General features: G+C 37.0%; 3 protein-coding genes across 3 annotated transcripts; 1 reads left to right on the top strand and 2 right to left on the bottom strand.

Moving 5' to 3' along the window:
* Positions 1 to 2021: 2021 nt before the first annotated feature.
* LOC113749531 (probable disease resistance protein At4g33300) lies at positions 2022 to 6003 on the top strand. The gene is made up of 5 exons (XM_027293299.1): positions 2022 to 2987; positions 3491 to 3885; positions 3969 to 4324; positions 4515 to 4720; positions 4948 to 6003. Exons 1-5 carry the CDS (start codon positions 2285 to 2287, stop codon positions 5778 to 5780), a joined length of 2493 nt encoding a protein of 830 aa, XP_027149100.1. The 5' UTR covers positions 2022 to 2284; the 3' UTR covers positions 5781 to 6003.
* Positions 6004 to 7743: 1740 nt separating this feature from the next.
* LOC113749532 (nucleobase-ascorbate transporter 3) lies at positions 7744 to 14016 on the bottom strand. Its single transcript, XM_027293300.1, has 14 exons — positions 13387 to 14016; positions 12807 to 12904; positions 12534 to 12710; positions 11511 to 11611; positions 11304 to 11379; positions 11143 to 11202; positions 10880 to 11064; positions 10709 to 10805; positions 10345 to 10431; positions 10150 to 10208; positions 9353 to 9444; positions 9161 to 9238; positions 8908 to 9068; positions 7744 to 8423 (listed from the first exon to the last, which is right to left on the bottom strand). Exons 1-14 carry the CDS (start codon positions 13538 to 13540, stop codon positions 8205 to 8207), a joined length of 1644 nt encoding a protein of 547 aa, XP_027149101.1. The 5' UTR covers positions 13541 to 14016; the 3' UTR covers positions 7744 to 8204.
* A 4483-nt stretch (positions 14017 to 18499) lies between these two features.
* On the bottom strand, positions 18500 to 21277 carry LOC113749419 (serpin-ZX-like). Its single transcript, XM_027293154.1, has 2 exons — positions 20766 to 21277; positions 18500 to 19486 (listed from the first exon to the last, which is right to left on the bottom strand). The coding sequence occupies exons 1-2, from the start codon at positions 21153 to 21155 to the stop codon at positions 18704 to 18706; spliced, it is 1173 nt and encodes a 390-aa protein (XP_027148955.1). The 5' UTR covers positions 21156 to 21277; the 3' UTR covers positions 18500 to 18703.
* Between the last annotated feature and the right edge of the window lie 200 nt (positions 21278 to 21477).

Here is a 21477-nt window from a genome sequence, read left to right as displayed (position 1 = left end):
AAATAATAAAAGTATTTAATTCTTTCTTATTTGTAATTAAAAAAAAAGAAGAATTGAGCTCTCTCCCTCTCACTCTCTCCATCTTTCTATTCTTTTTTGATATTAATAAGATTGTCAAGAAGAAATAAATTAATACTTTGACTTTTTTTCTTGATACTAAAAAGGAAAAGAGCCACTTTAAATTTTTTATTATTTTTATTATGCAAAGAAGAGGGTATTTTCTTTTAAAAATTTTTAACTTGTTAAATTGGTTTAATGGTATGATAAATTGTCTAAAAAATAACTCTATGGAGTAAATTGATAACGAGACTATAGTTTATGAGCGTAAAATGATAATAATTTTAAGAGTTAAACATGTTTTTTCACTTTAATTAACAAACTCTGTTAAGTTTGATCGTTAGTCTTGGGGTAAAGTGACTAAAAGATAACGTTAAGGAGGAAATTGATAGTAGCACCAAACGTGATAATAACTTTTTTATCTCATATACATCATATCATAAAAGGTACTACACTAATTATTTTGTATCTCCAAACTGATATTACTTTTCCATTTTGCATTCTAAATTTCAATCTTGAACATTTGCATGATAAGCTCTAGTTTTGGATAATATACACTCTCTGTTTTCAAGTGTGTTTAATTTAAATCCAATCAAGAACAATGTTAGCAAAATCAACGGAACAAATAATTGTGGAAATTAATGATAATATATTATTTTATTTTACCGGCAATCTCTTGCCTCATTTTGACTATTTTTAGCGCATTTTCATTAATTTATATGGTTCAAATCACTAATATTGTCGGCAAGAATAATGAGATAAACTACAGGTGAATCCATGAAAATGTATTGTTTTGCTCTAATTGCATTATTTTGATTTTTGTTGACCACTTATAGTAAATTATCATTGATTTATAGGGTTCTCTATGCAGTAAATTTTACTAATTTTATTATTGACTGAATTTAAATATGACAAATTTAAGAGATTAATGCGTAAAAGTGTCTAAAATTGAGAATTTAGAATGTAATTAAAAAATTGAAATTTAGAATGTAAAGTAAAAAAGTAGTATAAATTTAGAATTGCAAAGTGGAATTAGTCCTCGTCTATAATTGCTGCCTTGAATGCATTAAAATACTCATATAAGGTCACATATCTATTTCTAAGGAACTGGCTAGACTTCAAGTAGTGACTATACTACATTCTATATTAGTTTCTCTAAAACTGATGGGTTTTATAATTTCTTTCAATTGGAACTTATAAACTAATGAAAAGTAACTCTTGTTTTGTACCACATTACAAAGGGCTTGCGTTAGTAAGAATGATTATATGCTTGACCAGGGACTGAGGTGGATGATACATTGAACTTCACCAAAGATAAACAGGACATCCACCATAACAAAGTATAAAGTGGACAGCATGTTATCAACGTCAATATGCACAATGCCAAAAATGTTTCCTGCGTTAAACACATGTTAGCAGCCGAGCCAACCTCAATTAATTAAGATACAAAAAAAAAAAACTTATGAAATACGGCATTTCTCCAAAGTCACCATTCGTGCTTCGTCTGAAACAAAAATTAATTGTATTGGATTTTCATACGTTGACAAATTTTTTATGTTTTGGATTTTGATTTTTAGTAATTTTTTTTTGTGCTTTTCATAAATATTTTTTTAATCATATTTTTATATCACATAATCAAATGATTACAGTATATTTTTCTATAAAATCCCTTAAAAATAACAATCCAAATGATACGCACCAAAGTTAAAGCACAAATATTCTCTAAAATAACAGTCGAAATCGTGAAATGAAAAATAGGAGGAGTCATACAAAAACACACACACACACACACAAAATGGTGAAATTATTCTTAACAATATGATTTTAGAAGCAAACGTACAAGCTTAAATCAAGAAAGAAAAACCATACTGTTACAAAAATTTCTTAGATATTTTTGGTAGCTGGTTTGATAGCAATCATGGGGTCTAGAAATAGAAGTACGGTCCCCGTCTCATTTTTCTTTCTTCTAAACCAAAACCAAAATCAAAGGCAAGTTGGCAGGGCATTTGTGCCATTTTCGGTCCGTCGCGGGGGCCTTATCCACTGCCCCACACTTCCGTCCCTGTTCCCTACTTCCTCCCCCTTCCTTATAAACCGAACCTAACAGGCAGCTTCAGTTTTCTTTGTCCATGTCCACCACCACTACTGTGGGTGGCTAAAGCCCCTCTCTCCACTGAGCCCTGGCCCAGCCCGACACGCGCGCACACACGCAAATAAATAAATAAAAATGGCGGTTACCGATTTCTTCGCCGGCGAGATAGCCACCGAGCTCCTGAAACAACTCATAACCATCTGCAGAAAATCCACCCTCTGCAAGTCCAGCGCCCAGGACCTCATGGACTCCATTCAAGAACTTATCCCCATCATCCGCGAAATCAAATACACCGGCGTCGAGCTCCCTCCCACTCGTCAGCGGCAGCTGGATTTTATCTCCCAGAAGCTCCGGGACGGCCAAGAACTGGCCGCACAAGTTCTCAAATCCCCGCGTTGGAATGTGTACAAGAATTTGCAGCTAGCGAGGAAGATGGAGAAGCTAGAGAAGACCATATCCAGGTTTGTGCATGGCCCCATGCAAGCTCACGTGCTTGCCGACGTTCACCACGTGAGGTTCGACATGGCGGAGAGGTTCGATCGGATTGAAGGGTCCACTAGGAGGCTGGAGCAGAGGCTTGGGGGACTGAAGATTGGTATAGTTGATGAGAGTGGTGGTTGGATCGGGGAGGCGGTGAAGAGAGTGGAGGAGGAGGAGGAGATGTGCGGTGGTGATGGTGGGTTCATGAGTTTGGGAGCTGGGATGGAGTTGGGGAAGAGGAAGGTGAAGGAGATGCTGATGGGCAGGGAAGATTTGAGTGTGGTTGGGATATTGGGGATTGGTGGTAGTGGAAAGACAACCTTGGCTAGAGAAATTTGCCGGGATGATCAAGTCAGAAGTAAGTTACTATTTAAGTACTAATTGCAGTATTTCTTTAGTTTCTATTCCCTTTTTTTTTTTTTTGGGGTGGGGCATTAGCCTTAGATTTTATTCTTTAATTAGTACTAACTAAGTACTGTTTGAGTTCTTGAACTACTGCTAGTTTGTTCTGCTTTTACTTATTGAGAATGAGCTAGGTATGACCTGAATAAGACAGAGAGAGTTCAAAACTTGAAATAAGTTCTGTTATTGTTTAAGAAATATAGAAGTTTCAAGTCTTTTGCTTCTTATCAAGTTTTATTCTTTTTCTTATAAGCTTTGATGCATTAGATAAGGTTTCCAGCATGTAATTGTTGTCTTTACCGTTAATAATATAGTAGTATATCTTTAATATTTGTAGAATCAATTTACTAGAGGAAACGCTGCTCTTTGATTTTTGGTGCATTGTGGAGCTGAAATTAGCATGATCATGTGTTATTCTGATCCTGATAAACGTACTTGGAATGTCTGTTGTGATTTTAGGCCATTTCAGTAACAGAGTTTTCTTCCTCACTGTCTCTCAATCTCCAAATGTGGAGCAACTGAGAGCAAAAATTTGGGAAATGATATCTGGCAACTCGATTGATGGTTTTAGCCCTATGATTCCGCAATGGAGGCTACAGTATGATATCAAACCTGCTGCAAAGACTCTTCTTGTTCTTGATGATGTTTGGTCACTTTCTGTCCTTGAACAGCTGAAATTTAGGATTCCTGGCTGCAAAATCCTTGTGGTTTCAAGATTCAAGTTCCAACAAGTCACAGATTGCACGTATGAATTGGAGTTATTGAGGGAAGATGAAGCTATGTCCCTATTCTGCCGCTTTGCCTTTGGACAAAACTCCATCCCTCTCGGAATCAATAAAAACCTGGTTAAACAGGTTAGCATTTTTAGCTAGCTGACTTGCTGTCATTTGCTCTCTTAGTTCCTGCAAATGCTAAAGGATCAAAATGCATCTGTTAGGTTGTTGATGAATGTAAAGGGCTCCCTCTGGCTCTAAAGGTGATCGGAGCCTCTCTAAGGGACCAGCCTGAATTGTTCTGGACAAGTGCCAAAAACAGATTATCGCGAAGCCAACCAATTTGTGAATCTCATGAAGTCCAACTGCTTGAGCGGATGAAATTGAGTATTGATTACTTGCCAGATAAAGTCAGACAATGTTTCTTGGATTTGGGTTCCTTTCCAGAAGATAAGAAAATTCCTTTAGATATCGTCATTAACATGTGGGTGGAACTACATGATATTGATGAAGAGGAGGCTTTTGCTATTCTTGTTGAGCTTTCAAACAAAAATCTCCTGACGCTCGTGAAAGATGCTCGGTATGTGCCTTAGTTGTAGCGCAAAAATTCAATCTGTCAATTGGAATTCCTCCTTGTTTGTGAAAGTCAATTGATACGCATGCTTTCTTTTTTCTTTCCTTCTTTTTTCCTTTTTAATTCCCCCCTACCCCTCCCAAAAAAACCAAAAAAAGTAGTGTTCTGAAACGTTTCAACCATTTTCACTGCACAGATCAGGAGACATGTATAGCACTTATTATGAAATATGTGTATCGCAACATGATGTGCTGAGGGACCTGGCAATTTATTTAAGTAGTCGTGAGGACATCAATAGACGGAGGCGTCTGCTCATGCCAAGAAGAGAAGAAGGGCTGCCAAAGGAGTGGGAGAGGAATCTGGATGAGCCATTCAATGCACAGATCGTCTCCGTGTATACAGGTATATCATATTTACTGCTTCATAGCTTGACTCGGCCATTGCTATGCTACTTTTATGATATTTTGCCCTAGTTTTATCAGCTGCTACTTTTATGACCAGGGCATGTAATTGACAGACTTCCATTGTTTCAATTATTTTAAGAGTATCACAACTCAGCTAACTTTTCTGTGTCTTAAAAGTTGATTCACTTTGAGGGCTTACAAATATATTTTACTTTATGAATTCAGGGAGAATGGGAGAGATGGACTGGTTCCAGATGGATTTTCCAAAAGCTGAAGTGCTCATATTGAATTTTTCATCAGATGAATACTTCTTGCCTCCTTTCATTGACAACATGCCCAAGCTTAGAGCTTTGATACTCATCAACTATGGCACCTCCAGTGCAGTCCTGCATAATGTGTCGGTGTTCAGCAATTTAAGCAACTTGAGGAGCCTCTGGTTGGAAAAAGTGTCCGTTCCTCGCTTGCCTGACAGAATGATACCCCTAGAAAATTTGCGAAAGATGTCAATAATTCTTTCTGATATCAACAATAACCTTGATCAATCAGTTGTAGACTTGCCCCATCTCTTTCCACGTCTCTCGGAGTTCACAATGGATCATTGCATCAATTTTTCTGAGCTCCCACCATCCATATGCAGGATGCAGTCACTGAGAAGCCTGAGCATCACTAATTGTGATACTCTTGAAAGATTTCCAAAGGATTTGGGTAAACTGAGTTCACTACAAATTTTAAGGATCTATGCTTGTCCAAAACTAAGAAGCCTTCCCTCTGGAATCGGTCATCTTATTTGGCTGAAGTACCTAGACATCTCGCAATGTGTAAATTTGCGATGCCTCCCGGAGGAAATTGGCGGGTGCAGAAGTTTAGAGAAGATTGATATGAGGGAATGTCCACAGATTAGAAACGTGCCAATGTCTGTTGCAGCATTGCAGTCTTTGCAGCGCGTGATTTGTGATGAAGAGGTTTCTTGGTTGTGGAAGGATTTGGAAAAGATTGGCTCGAATCTTTGTGTCCAAGTTGCTGAGGAATGCTTTAATCTGGACTGGCTGGCTGAATGATCAGGGCCTTTCCTTTGGTCAATTGGGAGCAGAAAATTGCGAGACAAAGGTGGGACGGTCTTCCGAAATCCTGACCTGTGTGGAGGCAAGAAGATCCGACTTTTGAATCACCTTTCAAGCCAACCACACTAAATGTTGTATGGTTCATGAAATGTAAATAGAAATTAGCAACTCAAAACATGAACTGAACTTCTATAATATGGTCATTGATGATCTTGGTGTACGAGTTGACCCGTCAAATCCCTGGCCTACAAGAATAGAATTAGAGAAAGTCCTTGTTAGAAAAGGGATTTTTTATTAAAATAAAAAAAATCTCTATGTTTTCTTGATGAAAATATTTTTCAATCATTTTTTTACTTTACATATATGAAATCGTTACAGTATATTTTTTGAGTAAATTTTATATACACTGTGAAAGCGTATATATTATCACCGTTGAATTCATGATATGTATGTGAAAATTGAATTTTAAATTTAAATTTTGTATAGTTGTCATTCATCCAATGCTGATAGTGTATACACTCTCAGTGTAGAAAAAATTAATTCATATTTTTTAAAAAAATTACAGTCCAAACACAAGTGAATTTCCATTTTGCTTCCCCGCAATGTACGAATGGGACCAATAACATCTCTCAATGGAAGTGGAATCAACGTTGGTAAGGAAAGCAACAAATCCATGAAAATTCTAGTCCTATAGGTACTTGATAAAGACTACAACGAGTGCTATCCCTTTCGAGAATGCTGCTCTTGAAGTAATGGCTTCTCAGTTCTCATCATCGACCTAACCGCTTTGTGATTGTTTGTGGAACAATTCATGAATGAGTGCGTAAGATAAAGTGTGTGGACCCTTTTTGTCCGGCAGCTAACATGCCGTCAATTCAGATGATTTTCCAATCTGTTTTATACGAGGGATAATTACAGAAGGATACCTTAAGATTTCTAACAATATAATATATCACCTAGGAGATGTTTGAGGTTTCAAAAATATTACTTAGCTCTCTTATTTTTAAATTTTTGTAACATTTTAAACCCAATTCAAGATATGCTATTAAAAGAATCGCTCATTTTAAGAAAAGAGTTCCAACATTGCCTTTCGATTTCCTTACTATTATAAAATAAAAAAAATATATTAATAAAAAGCTAAAAACAAAGACAAAAGTATGAAGATGTAAATATGATGGAACAAAATATAGCAAGCACAACCATAAGCAAAATTTTTTTAAATATTAAAAAATTATTAAAAATATTTTCAAATTAGAAAAAGAAAATTTTTTGTCTTCTTTATGGTTCAATTATTTGATATTATAATGGGGGTCAATTATTTTGGCCGAATGTCAGATTTCTTCTACTGAAGCGTCGCAATTTAGGGGATAGATTATGATTTTAAAACTTTAATGTTGGGTCCACCTTAATTTTTTGATATGTAAGCTGGAATTTAAGAAATTTTATAAATTATTTAGCATTTTCATTTTTTTTTATCCATATCGATGGATTGTAAATTTAAAAAATGGAAAAGTGTTTAAATTTATATTTATAACTTATTTGAGATGGCTAAAAAAATTAATTTGAAATGCTCTAGAGATGCAAAAAAATTATTTCATTTATATAGTATTATGGATGACTTTTACGCGTTTTGTAAAAAAGGATCTCCCAACCTCAATAAAAAACTTATAATTTTCCGTTAAAAAGTAAATTGATAAATTTTCAAACATTTAGGAATTTCAAATTAGTTTATCAAAACCCAACAAAAGGACAATTTCGAAATAAAACTATATATATATATATAATTCAACTATAATTTTTTTAGTATTATATTTTGAATTAAGTTGATAATAATGTTACAAAAAGTTTGAAAATAAGGAAAACAAGCGATATTTTTGAAACTTCTAGGTTTTTGAAATTATCCTTTTATACAATAATATGATTTAGCTATTTAATATGTGAAGACGCACTTTATATCTTCTTCAAGTCAAAATAACGCTCAATGCTTATATTTAACATCCATCTTACAAGTTCCATCTTTCAATCAAAATGACCTCACACAGATGCTCCTTTCAGAAGGATCAAAATGACCTTAACTGGCTGCCGAAATTCTGGACTTGCTTTTGCTGCTTGCTCATCTTAGAACGTGAAGACAGACATCAGAAAATGAACGGAAGTCGACATCATCAGTCAATGAAGTGTGTGGAGAACCCTGGTCAAATCTGTCCAGTCATGCATGATTCCCTCGTGCAAAAAATATGGTCCAAATATGCCAATCATAATGAGGCTTGTGGTTTGTATAATATTCAATACTGACTGCTGACCAATTTTCTTCCTGATCAGAAAAATGGAAGAGAAAAAAACAGGCCTTTCACACACACTTTTGAAACATGTGATTTCAACACAAGCCACAGATGTACAATAAATATTAATGCGTCTTCTTCACAGAAATCTAGTTGGGATATAATCGTTGATTATAAGAGGATAATTGTAAAACTCCTCATTTCTGCTATCTCCTTTTCGCCTCTGGAAGGGTACAAGCCAAGGTAATCCTCTTTCATCTCGAGTGTGCCCCGCTTCTAGAGTGTTATCTAGAAGGGTTCCGACTATGATTGCGACGGTAGGAGGCGAAGAGAATATTGTATTTAATATGTTGTTGAACTGTAAGCACCAAAGAAAATGAAACTCATCAGCCCAGCAGCAGCCAACATCCAATAATTGCAATCTTAGACAACAAGCTCAATGAAAAACACCAAATGTCAAGTCCACAGAGTATATTATAGCAGATTGTTTTAGCAGTGTGTCAAAAATATCAAATCATGCGCTTTGTACGTTCACAACAGGAACTTGCATACACCAGGATTGATTACATAAAAAGTCTTACTAGCTAAAAGTGTAAACCCTGGGTTCAGGATAATTCAGCACAATAGTCCTTGGAGTTACCTTTATCTGTTTAACTACGGACCTTTTGATTCTTATTGTTTTATACCGAATTTAGTTGAAATTTCCACATAGAAGCGTCTTCTTGATCAAAACTATCTATATGTCATCTACAGCCATACATGGAAGACAATAATGATATCAAAAGGCAAAAAAAGTGCAAGAGTTGAGTGAAAGAGACGAGATCAGCATAGCATATTCGTACCCATCCAGCACCAGTTTTAGCAGGCCCATGGCCAGCCATATCTGTATTCATGACGAAGTACTGTGGTATTGATATCCCGAGGAACAAGGAGAGGCCTAAAATATAGATGTTGCGCATTGAGTTTGGGTTTGCAAATTGAATGAATGATATCCCAGTGGCAGCTGCATGAAAAGGGGGAATTAAATACTGTCACAACATTTACGCCTCAAAAAGACATTGAAGAGAGGCTCAAAACCAATGAAGCATCACTCACCAACAATAGCATATAACACGCAGTATATGGCAGCAAATATTGGCAAGGGGATAGATGCAAAGAAAGCTCCAAATTTTCCTGAAAAACATTTGTCGCCATAAAATTACAAACAACAAAATGCCGCATTAGGGGAAAATTATTCTTGGACCTGTAATATGGATAAAAGGAAAAGTGTTGGGTAAATATCCAAACCAAATATTGAGAAAAATATCATGAAACCGCTTGATATCTCGACCACCCTTCTGCTCCCTACACGTGTAAGCCCAAGAAGACCAACATTCTCACTGCATTTAATCCAGACAAAAGATCAAGTGACACTAAACAACGGGAAACCAATCAGAAGACAATATTTAGAAACCCCTCCAACCCCTACTCTAACAAAACTGGATAAGTGGTTTTTTTCCCTGCACAATAATTAGAAATTTTATTAAGATCAGAAAAAAAAAGTTCGTACAGGAGATTTACTCGAGTGTACCATAAAATCTCTTAGACTAACATGGTCAGTACTATAATAGACATCGCGTAGGAAGCCCCCCATTCAACTACTAAATTCCAGTTCTCCAGATTACTAGGTAAGAGGGGAGCAGTATACACTGCATTCTTCTGATTAAAGACTCTAAAATCCCCACAACAGAAAATTGCTTTGACTGAAACCCTGCTAAATTCCTTGCTTTCAAGACAGTATAGACAGTCACAGCAAGTACCATACATGCTTTGTAGAACTAGATAAGTGCTCAACAGCCAAAAAGGATACAAGTAAAACCCGCATTTCCATCACATCACAGATTCAAGTGCCCATTCAAAGAAAAAGAAATGCCAAATGTATCCTGCATCTAACCATTCAACCATACCTACTTGTGCACATGCCAGTAACACTTAGTATGCACCTAGCATTATGTTTCTCATAGAGATTGAAATAAATGTGCCTACTAAATATTGAAATATTCAGAAACTACAATTCATCTTCACCAAGAGGCATAATTCCTTACACAGATACAGCTGAACCAACCAAAGAACCAAATATGCCATCAAGTAGTTGGCCTATGCCCTGCGAACACGAAGAATTCACCATATAAGTTTCTTTTCTAGTTGTATAAACATTTTTAATTGTAATACTTAAAAAGAGACGATACTATAGTAGATGATTAGCAATTGAGATCAAAGCCTCTTGATTGCACTATAACCTGCAAGCCAATGCTCCGGCTCACTACATGTGAAGGGGGCGGTGTGGCACCTGCAAGTCGCGCTGCTGCATAAAATGCTCCAGTGGACTGCACAATGAAATCTAACATCAGTACAACGCAAATAGTTAAAGCAACAAATTACCGCTTGTAAAACTTAATCCCTGAACATTTATCATTTCAACAGCCCACCAACTCACAACCCCCATTCCCCACCAAAAAATTAAAAGATAAATAACTTTCAAAGATTATTGTTCTAATATCCTTGAACAACAATCAGAAAAATAAGAGACAGAAAACAAAGGGCACCAAATCCAAGGAAAAGCATTTGATGTCCCTTGGTAAATCAAATTCGTAGAAGTAATACCTCTGCTGATGAAACAAGTGCAGCCCCCATCATCCCAAAAACATGGCTTGCTCTAAATATAGGGGTTCCCCACTGGAAAGGGTAGGGAATCTTTATCCTGCGTTAGAGAAACACCATGATTCAATCATATGAAGCTTGAATTGGAAAAAAGAACCACATATTTTAGCATACCAAGGAGCAGATGACATCAGGAAAGATCTGTCTGTGCGGCAACTCATCTTGGTCTGATCCCGAACATTCTTGTAAGCACCAGCCACGGTAAGAATAGCAGCAAAAGCCCAAATAATTCCAACACACAACAGCAATGCAAACCTCTCAAGAATTGGACGGGTTTTTGGATGGATGTGTTGTAGATACTACAGTCAAGCTATACAAATTAGAGTCCAACCTTGTGATGGTCACCCATGCAAAAAGTCAAATGAACACTATCTTACCTGTTGGCTGATAACTAGCAAAATTAACATGGGCAGCCCTATCTCCACACAGTTTCCAAGCTGCAGAAACATCCAACCAGTGTACAAAAACCATGAAATCTTCATTCTAACCATCATATAGGAATTGAAACAAGCTCCAGAAAAAGTTCAAGGATACATACCTGTGGGAAGCCCCTAGCAAACAAACCCAGACCAACCACACATACCACTGGCACTAAAACGAGAGGGCTGAAAAACCTACATCAAATTAGAGTGCATTAAGATTTTCCCCTGGATGCCTGCCGTTGAGTGAGGTGGTAGTAAGGGGGAAAACGAAGAGAAAACAACAAAATAAAAAACAGAAGATAGATTAGACCACTGTTTTGTACCTAGTAAGGTTTCCCCATGCCTTGCCATATCCAATGATAATATTGAGAATTGACGATACTATTAGTGACCCTTGAACAGCTCTCATAATGTGTGTAAATCTCTACAAGCACCCAAATTAGAAAAGTGAAAAAGGAGTAGATTCTAATGACATGAACATGTTCAATTAAATCTATACGAAGGATCCCTTTTTACTGCGTCTTATACCCTGATTATCTAAATGAAACCTTCACTGTGAGAGTATGTATGGAGTAGCAGCAATCAGATAATATGACTAAGTTCATATCAGGCTTCCACTAAGCATAAGTAGCAAATAGAGGGCTAATGATGTAGCGTGAACAAAACTTAGTTGGTTTGGCTGCATGAAACTTTGCAAGAGCTTGAATGGTGAAGTGAAATTAATTCCCTATAGAGGGCTCCTATTAACCAACCTTCACCCATGCTACCCCATTCTAAACCTACGTTCATGACTAGAATCAGCAGGCTAAAACCTTATATTGGACGCAAAGCATACCTCCTCTCCCCCATCGACAAGAACCAAAAGACCACAAAAGTAATGTTATATATATGCTGTTATACGAGGTTGAGCACTTGTTTGGGTCCTTTGTCCATTCGAATGTTGATGCTTGAAGTTGGGGGACCTTTGAACAGGGAGTGGGATATTACCTTTCATATTGGATACTTTCCAAAATTAAACTGCTAGCATGGAAAGTTTCTTGTTAAAATTTTGCAATAGCTGAAGAACAGGTAATGCCAGACTTGAAGGTGATTTGCTAAAGCATTCTATGGAAAAACAAAATGTAGGGAATCGCTAAATTACGAGTAAAACAAAAGTCACAAATGACTGTCACACACAGATATCAGGTTAAGAAAAGCATAGCATTGCCAATAAAAACACTCACAACTGTCAGCTGCCTTTCTTAACGTTGTCTATATAGAATGCTTCAAACGTTAAAAATAGGTTACAAACAGCTAAAGTAGATCGTTTTCCTGCACTATTTACTCTCTAGAGTGAGTTCAGGTACCTCATGCTCGGTGGTGAAGTTACTATCATTGAAATCATTGATGGCCAACAGGACTGATATAAAGTAGGCAAAAGATGGACCCATTACTGTAGGAAGTCTTGAACCAAATAAAGTTTGCAAAAGCGTATTTATCCCAGACATGAAAAGCATAGACTGGATCACTCGGGCTTTGTCACCCTGTTCATACAATACCAAATTCAGGAGTTTAATAATTCAGAAACTATCTTCTCCTAACTAGGCGTCCTCATTCAGATAAAAATGAAAAAACCTTACATGGCCTCCGCCCATTCTTGGCACGAGCACTGTAGCAATCATAACTGCAGTTCCGAGCATGACAATGTAGTGCTGAAAGGCCAAGAGGACAGTTTGATCTGCAAAATAATGAAAACAACAGAGCCCAAATTAGCTTTAATCGAAAAGCTCAAGATTAGGGAAAATGAAAATCACATACAGGGCATGAACTTGCGAAAACCAGAAAGGAAAGCGAGTGGTGCAGTGGGGAATCTCCACAGTCCGACTTATAAATCTACTTTATCATCAATGAATTCTTGCTTGCACGATCAGGAGGCATACTATCAATAAATGGGGGGAAAATGCAGACTTTATAGTAGGCATTATAAATCGCCGTTCCATTCTATAAATTAAGGAAGAAACATTAAAAGCACCAAAGTGTTGCATGTTGGATACAAGTAAAATCCAAACACTGGACCCTTTACTGATGCAAAAATCAATTATTTTAACTACCCAAGTTAGAGCAATACGATAGATTAGACATCATACATATAACAAGAAACGAGAAAGATATCACAAGCTAGCAGTTGGTATAGAGAAAGACAGAGAAGAAAAGACTGACGCCAAGATGGGTTAGAATGGATGCAGTAATGAAGCTGAAGAAGTTGTTCTGCAGGAGGATAAAGAGGGCCTCTGGCTGCACCGAGAGGTGGAACCGGCCCCGGTGGTGGCTGAGGTGGCGGTGGCTGGTGGTTATGGTTTCCCGTTTCCCCCATCTTTATTTTTTCTACTACTCTCTTATCAAGTATCAACCTTTTCCACTTCCCAAGCTACTCAAACTCGTAAAAAAATCAAAACTTGTCCCTTATAACACTCCTTCCTCTACTTCTGAAAAAAATTTACAGTCTTCCTTGATTTCAAGAATCAGAACGGCACCGACACCTACGCTCCCATACTAGAAGCAAAACATGAAAGTTGTAGAAGACAAATTTGGGGACGAAATTATAAGTGCTGCTATAGCTACTTCCGAGCATGACCATGTGGGATTCTTTTATAGCTAGCTAGTATTTCAAAAGTTTGAAGCTTTGGAACGTTGTTGATGAGAATTTAAAAAAGGCTTTAAATATGTACATCAGATCAGATTTAGTAGTATTAATTGATTAGCTTCTGACAAGATGAAAGAAGGAGCTGAGAAAGCAAGAGTGAAAGTGAAGAAGGGATGAGGGGTGGGGAAATTAGTGTGCAAGGTGTAGGTTTGTGTGTTGTTGGGTTTACGTTAAGGTTTGTCACGTTGTTGATTTCGAGGTACATCCCCATGGTGCATGGGCTAACGATGGACAGTGAGCGAGTAGCGCGTGGGTCCACGAGTTTCGAGGTTTATTTGCATTACTACCCCTACACATCCATTGTATGACGGTTTTGCCACGGATCCTCTTTCTGTGTGGAGGTTTGAAGTCTTTTTAGATTTTCCTATTCTTTTCCCCGACCTTTCCCTGCTTTGCCATTTTGTCCTCTGACTCTTTTTTTTTTTTTTTTTTTCAAGGCAAATAGGGGCCTGTTTGGTTGAACCAAAAAAGTTTTTCGCACAATTATTGCATAGGTGGTGGTGTTCTCTTGATACTACTGCATTTGCATTTAGATAGGAGATTATTTGAAATAATTAATATATTATTTTTTTAATGTGATGTATGTAAGATAAAAAAATAATTAAAATGATAAAAAGTTGTGTTGAAAATGTATTTATGATGTAAAAAAATAATTTTTTGACAAATAATTTCTATCCAAACACACAATATACATTTTGAGAGTTACTTTTTTGATCTACTTCTTTTGATGCCAATTAGAGAATCTAATTGGAAAGAGCTATCTGAATGCAGTCGCAATTTAATTTTTGAAAATAATAATAATGTTTTGGACATATTTTTCAACCACGCGTATGCTTGCATATTAAGTTATAACAACATATGACAATCCGACAATCTGAAAAGAAGAGTAGTGCAGTCACAATCATAATATAATTCCATATCTATATTTATTATTTCAGAGAGTTTTCCTTAAGAGTAATTCAACATAAAGTAGTTCAGAAAAACAAAAAAACTACTACTTATATAATGGTATTCAAGAGGGCAATTTCATTAATCAATTGCACTATTGGAAGTTCCGTGGCATCTTTAACATCAACTAATTGTGAACTCATTTGGATTGTTTTTTTTTATAAATTTTTGAAAAAAAATATATACTGTAGTGATTTGAAATAAATGAAATTAAAAAATATATTCACAGAAAATATTATCCGTGAATGGGAGATACTAACAGAACCTATAACGGTCCAAAAGGACCAAAATATTTCATATTAGTTGAAAATGTAATGCAAAGCTAATCAGTGGTCAAGGGGGAAATTATTACCAGCTCAAGTATGCTAAACCACTTTTTGGTTAGTGAATCAATTAAAGAGGGCTACTGGGCTTGACATAGCTAAGGCCTAGCAATCGAAGGCCATCAAATTAACACGGCACAACTTTTGAATCTTTAATCAATAATAATGAATGTTTGCCATTAGCGCAAAAACGACATGGCTCTGTCAAATTCATGTCCTTATCCCTAGCCCACCTTTGGACCCGCCCTTATCTCCACCTCAACCGCCTTGCCGCCGTCACCGCCACAATCCCCATTCCCGCGGCCCCTTCCCCATCGCCGCTTTGTGGGAAGAAACAAAAGATGGATCATTTTTCTTTTATTTTCCTGTTCATGTCTTCCGATAGAAAATTTTCTCCATTTAAACAGGGGATACATTCGTTAATACCACATCATAGGGTGTCTTTTATTTTTCCCCATTTTAATAGCTGTACTTTTGTACATGCAAAATTTTCAAAGCAGGAACAAGAATGGTTGTCATGAGCAAGCATTTCAGAAGGTTCATCAACATAATTAATACCCCGTTTGGATTGCATTTTTCATGATTTTCCATGAACCATGAAAAAATTACTGTAACGATTTAATGTATATGAGGGAAAAAGGTAATAGGGAAATGTAATCACGGAAAACGATACAATTTTCCGGCAGAAAATGACAATCCAAACAGGGCATTAAATAAATCTTAAAATTTTGAAAATATTTAAGAATCAAAATATCATTGTGTCGATCGATTTTAATACCATATGTAATGCTCGTAAACACGTGCTCTATGTTTATATTGCCTTCAACGCAATTTATGTTGCTCTACATATTTACCATTTGTTCAAATGACCAAACCGTCTCGTTTATAATTTGTTCAAATAAACATAAATTGTCTCCAAACATCATCGTTGCACTTACTCGACGTCCAATCTTCTGGTCATCATTAGTAGATTTGTTGATGGTGCAGGGTTAGCCCAAACATGGCCTCTTCAAACCCGAAATTAACGGGTCAAGCCACATGCAATACAAGGCTATCCACAGCTTAATGGAGATATGATGTCTAATTTATTGTAAGTTGAGTTTAAGCTTCATCACCCTCAACCCAATTAACGCGCAAATACAATTTGATAATAATTTTATGTTAGATATATCATGTATGGTATTATCTTATACCACAAGATATAAATGAAAGAAATAAAAAAAAAAAAAAATCAGAAGAAGGGAGTGGACTGGGTGTGGACTGAGTCCAAATTAATCGCGAAGCATGAATGTCTTTGCCACTGCCACTTGAAAGTTCAAGACCGGGTATTTGTAGTACGTTTCTAGTTCGGGGGTTATTAAAGCCCAGCCCAGCCCAGAAAGCGCGATTAACAGCTACCACTAATCGCTAGATATGGCCATACAAAAAATCCACTAATGGCAGTTGCAGTAATTTTGAAATCAACAGAAGGCCAACTTTGGGAATGCAGATGATACGGACTTTGAAGGAGGCAACAGTAGACATAGCCTTAAGGTTCACAGCTTTTAAAACTTCGCGCCAGCAAGGCACGTGAAAGCAGCCTGGTCTCTGAGACTCTGAGTCTGGGGGTCCGAGTCTGTGGGGTCTAACCTGTACGATCTAAATCTATAGTACTGCAACTCCCTAACCATACGTACGATAACAACATTAAAGGACAAAAACTTTTACTACTAGTAGAATATTAGATGTACTTGTGGGAAATGCATTTCGCTTCTACTGCAAATTAAGCAGGTTGAGATGCGGCTGGGTTTTGACTTCTGAGTGCCAATTCTTGGGTCGGTAGCCTAGCCTGTGAAGTATTCATCTGTTTTTATATAATTCTATCTAAGCCCGTGAATCTGTTCTATATATATATATATATATATATATATATCTTTTTGCAAATTATGCTTAATTTGAATATTCGTTGCGTAATATTTTCCTTTTTCATAGCTTGAACCCCATGGAAAGATTACCAATCTTCACATTTTTCGACCAAAATTAAAGCTGTCTATCATTATAGTACCCAAAAAAAAAAACATTACAAATTTGACAAAAAAAAAACATATTTTAAATTGTCAGTGCACGATACTCTTAAGTGATGATGATAAAACTAAATTATGAATGATAATTAACATCTCAAAATTTATACTTGAAAATACTAATAATTGTACCTTTATCTTACGATACTATGGCTTTTTTCAAATACGCATAGACTTAAAAAAAATAAAAGAAATATGGGAGGTTTTCTTAAACTTACAAAATACAAAAAATAAAAGCCATCAATAGCAATCTACATGGAAGCCTACCTACTTACACAACATGGTGGTAATATCACTCTATCCTGTGTGCAAAAGGCATTCAAATATCCAATGACCACATAAAAGATGGATTTAAAAAAATACAAAAAAGGAGTATTGAGTTTATTTTCTTTTGAATCATTTTGAATATGTGAATAAATGTCACACTGGAATATATAATTGTTACACATTGTGTATACTTTTCATTATAAATTTTCTAAATATAAATTAAATTTTTACATATAATTGTTAAAATTCTCGGAGCATTCAAAGAAAATTATAAAACACATACCTTACTGTTAGCATTAGAAACTTCTAAGTATCTGGCTTGAATTTTGATTGAGCCCCTTTAAAGAAATCTTCATTTGTCCCTTCAAACAAGAAACTTGATTCTACTTTTGCCATATTCTGAAATCTGATTTGCTAATTTATTTTGCCACATTTTAATTCCAACCAGTATGTCCATATTGGTAAGTGCCTTCTCATAGCTAACTAAACGTTTCATGTGATACTTCTCATAGCTAACTAAACGTTTCATGTGATACTAACACCGCAACTGCTAGAATCAGCCTGACGAACAATAATGATGGACGGTTATTAACTTACTATCTTGTTTTGAAAATCAACTCTATCGGAAGCGGTCTTATAAAGTTAGAAACATCATCCGTAATCTCTTTGAAAGAAGGCTTAAGATGCAGGGACTGATCAACCCAGACGGCATTGGCAAAGCTGATCCGAGGCCCGCCGAAAGGGCCGCCGTCGGCCGCGAAGACAACGTCGACTGGCGGCGAAGACAGGAAGTTGAGGTCGTGGGTGTAGCCCGACCTTAGGAAAGAGAGGGGCTGGTCTTGGGTTGGGCATTTGGAACCCGAGGCAAATCAGGCCCAGGAGTAGTAGCATGAACAACGCCCAGAACAGAAAGTTACAACATTTTTTGGCATCCAGTAAAGCTTCACCCTCTTAAATTCAAGCTTTGAACCAGAGGAAAACAAGTCATCATCAGATACTGCTAGATAAGTTCACGTTTTGACCTATAGGGAAACAATGCCGAAAACACAACACTTAAAATTCACGTATAGGATCTCTGAACAAAAGTACCTGAAAACAACTGGAAGCAACATATAACATACAGTACATCGGAAAGCCGAACTTATAGGGGTTAGACAATAGCATTATACATACCATTAACCAGACAAAATAAGCTACATGTCAAAAGACCGAAACAGCAACCCATTCTCCAGCGGTTAAGAATCAAGAGGATTAACCACACTACCAATAAACTGCACCACCCCAGTCATGTCTTCTCTTACAAAATAAAGCAATGGGTGATCAGCTACAAAGTCTAATTTATTGAAAAATTGCAAAGACCGTAGGCTTATCGTAGCCGCAGTTGCAGCTGCAGCTTCTGTTCCTTCTTCGTTAACCTCAATAAAGGATTTGTGGAAGATGCTTGAAACATGAAGGTTCCGGCTCACAGGGGAGTCTACCATTTCAGTGAGGCCGCCTTCACCAGAGAAAGGCAGCACAAGCCCCAGTCCCTTCAGAGTTTTAGAAGCTTCAAATCCAAAGGATATCTTAAATTTTGGTACAAGGAAGTCGCCAACTTCTACTTTTGAACGTGGTAAATGATGCTCTAAGAATCCAGGTTCAGAACCAGCTCTGTCCAACAAAGCTGGCAGCCCATCCTTGGCATCTGGGAGAAAAAAGTACATGGAGAAGCGACGCTTATCCTCACCTTGTTTATAAGGAAGACACAGTACTTTAAAACCATCATAGGCACTTATATACTGTTTCTTCTTGCTGGTCATGAAGGGAACTTTAATTGTGCTGCCATTCAGTAGGTGAAAATCATGCTCCTTTGTTTTTGATGCGTCGAACTTGTCATCCCATTCTCCTTTAAAGTACAGCGCATTTGCAAAGATCAGCCTTGTTGTATTGTCTACAGAGCCAGGAGGAAGGATTTCTTTGATAAGTCCACTTGTACCCTTTTCGGCCCATGAATTTACTTCATTGGTGACCTCAGCAGGCTTCATCAACACCAATGCAAACATTAGCAAACGTATTAACACTACTGATTCCCTTGCTAATTTCCTTACCATTTTCTCTAGTTATGGAACCCATGCATATTACAACAAAGATTACAAGTCAATACTGAATTTCTAATACATTAACAAAACCATCTTTTTGTAAAGGACTTGATGCATAGAGCAAAAGCACAAAGCTTCTCATTCAGACACAAAGCACGAAATTTAAGAGACAAAATGCTCAAGTTTGCAGATAGAATTGAGAACCAAGTTGATAGCTCTACAAAGAGAACCTTAGAAGCCAGAGTTTTAACTATATTGAAAAGCTAAAAAGGCACTGGAAGACAGTTCCATGATCTGTTGTTAGGTAGCATATTTAGATGTACTCTGGAAGAGTAGGGGTCAATCAATAATCACAGAAGAAGATAAGTAAAGATTAAGATGTCCATGGCCCTAAATGAACCAGTTACTACTCATAATTCCAAGATCAAAACAATTCAAGATCACAGGAATGTTATGCTAAAACTTTATTATTTCAGATAATGTGATAAAAAACAGTCTCCAACTTCCGCAGCCCTTACTATATAAATCAGGAAGTGAAAATCAACTCTTAAAAGAAGACAAGTGAGCAAATTAACTATACTCATTGATTGAGTTTGACATTTAACCAAAATGTTTGCGTTTATCTTTAACTTCCAAGGACATAAGCCAAATAGATTGTAAGAAAATCCGAGGACAAGTATGATCTGAAGCACTGCCGGAAATTAATGAAGACGCGAACTTTCTCTACAAATAGAACGAGACAGTCTTAGGCATTCAACCTGAATATGCGTACATATCAGCAACTTCCAAGAACATAACCAAAGACTAATTGCAAGAAAATCTTACGACAAATATCATCCGAACGAGTGCAGGAAATTCATGAAGAGCCGATTCTTTTCTACCCGTCAAAGTGCTTATTAGGACAGACTAAAGAAAATCAACAAACTAAAGAAACAGTTTCACAATCAAAAAACTCCTCCGTGCAACATGCACATAAACCTCAATCATACAACAGTCAAAAAAGCCTCTTCTTTTAAGCCCCTTCCCTTTCCTACTAGCCAATTTCAGTACTTGCAAAAGGCGCAGGAAGTATTACCAATAGATAATCAACTAAAAAAGGCAAACGCATGATGACAAACGAATAGCTTAACACAACGAAAAGAAAAAGCCCATGTGAGAAAATTAACAGGAAAAAAGAGAAAAATTTTTTTTTTGATAAAAGACCATGAAGTTTTATTACCTTGTTTTGAAAATCTACTTGATTGGAAGCGGCCTTATAAACTTCATCAACAATCTTTTTGAAAGAAGGCTTAAAAGGCAGAGACTGATCAATCCAGACGCCATTAGCAAAGGACAAGCGAGGCCCGCCGGAGGGCGCGCCGTCGGCTAAGACAATAGTGACGAGCTGAGAAGTGAGAGAGCTGAAGTGATCGGTGGAGGTGGACTTGAGGAAAGAGAGGAGCTGGTCTTGGGTCGGGCCCTTGGAGCCGGCTGCAATCAGGCCCAATACTACGTGGAGGGACAACGGTGAGAAGACGGAGTTGGTGTCCTTGGCCTCCGACGAGATGACGTGCTTTGCGAGTGCCAATGAGACGTCGTTTTGCTTGCTGATTGACTCTCTCAGGTCCATTTCTTCTTCTCTTGGAGTATATGGAAAATGGAAAGTGGAAACAGAAAAAGAGGCGAGCTTGAACTTGAGCTTGAGCTTGAGCTTCTCGTGAGAAGCATAAAATAACTCTGCCTTCAATAGTGAGGTTGCTTAGCAATTAATAAATCATTTTTGGGCGGGTGAGGTAACTTTTCTCTTTTTCTTCTCTACTAAGAAAACGAGATGTGATTCTCGATACGTGGGCTTTGAATCTATTCTAGATCAGATGAAACGTGAAAGGACCATTGGGTCGTGATAAATGCCCTGGAATCTTTTCCCTACGGACCATTTATTCGAAACTTGT

Source organism: Coffea eugenioides, chromosome 10 (assembly GCF_003713205.1).
Source record: "Coffea eugenioides isolate CCC68of chromosome 10, Ceug_1.0, whole genome shotgun sequence".
Classification (NCBI taxonomy): domain Eukaryota; kingdom Viridiplantae; phylum Streptophyta; class Magnoliopsida; order Gentianales; family Rubiaceae; genus Coffea; species Coffea eugenioides.
Note: the sequence above shows the minus strand (reverse complement) of the source record. Positions and strands in the feature narration are given on the sequence as shown.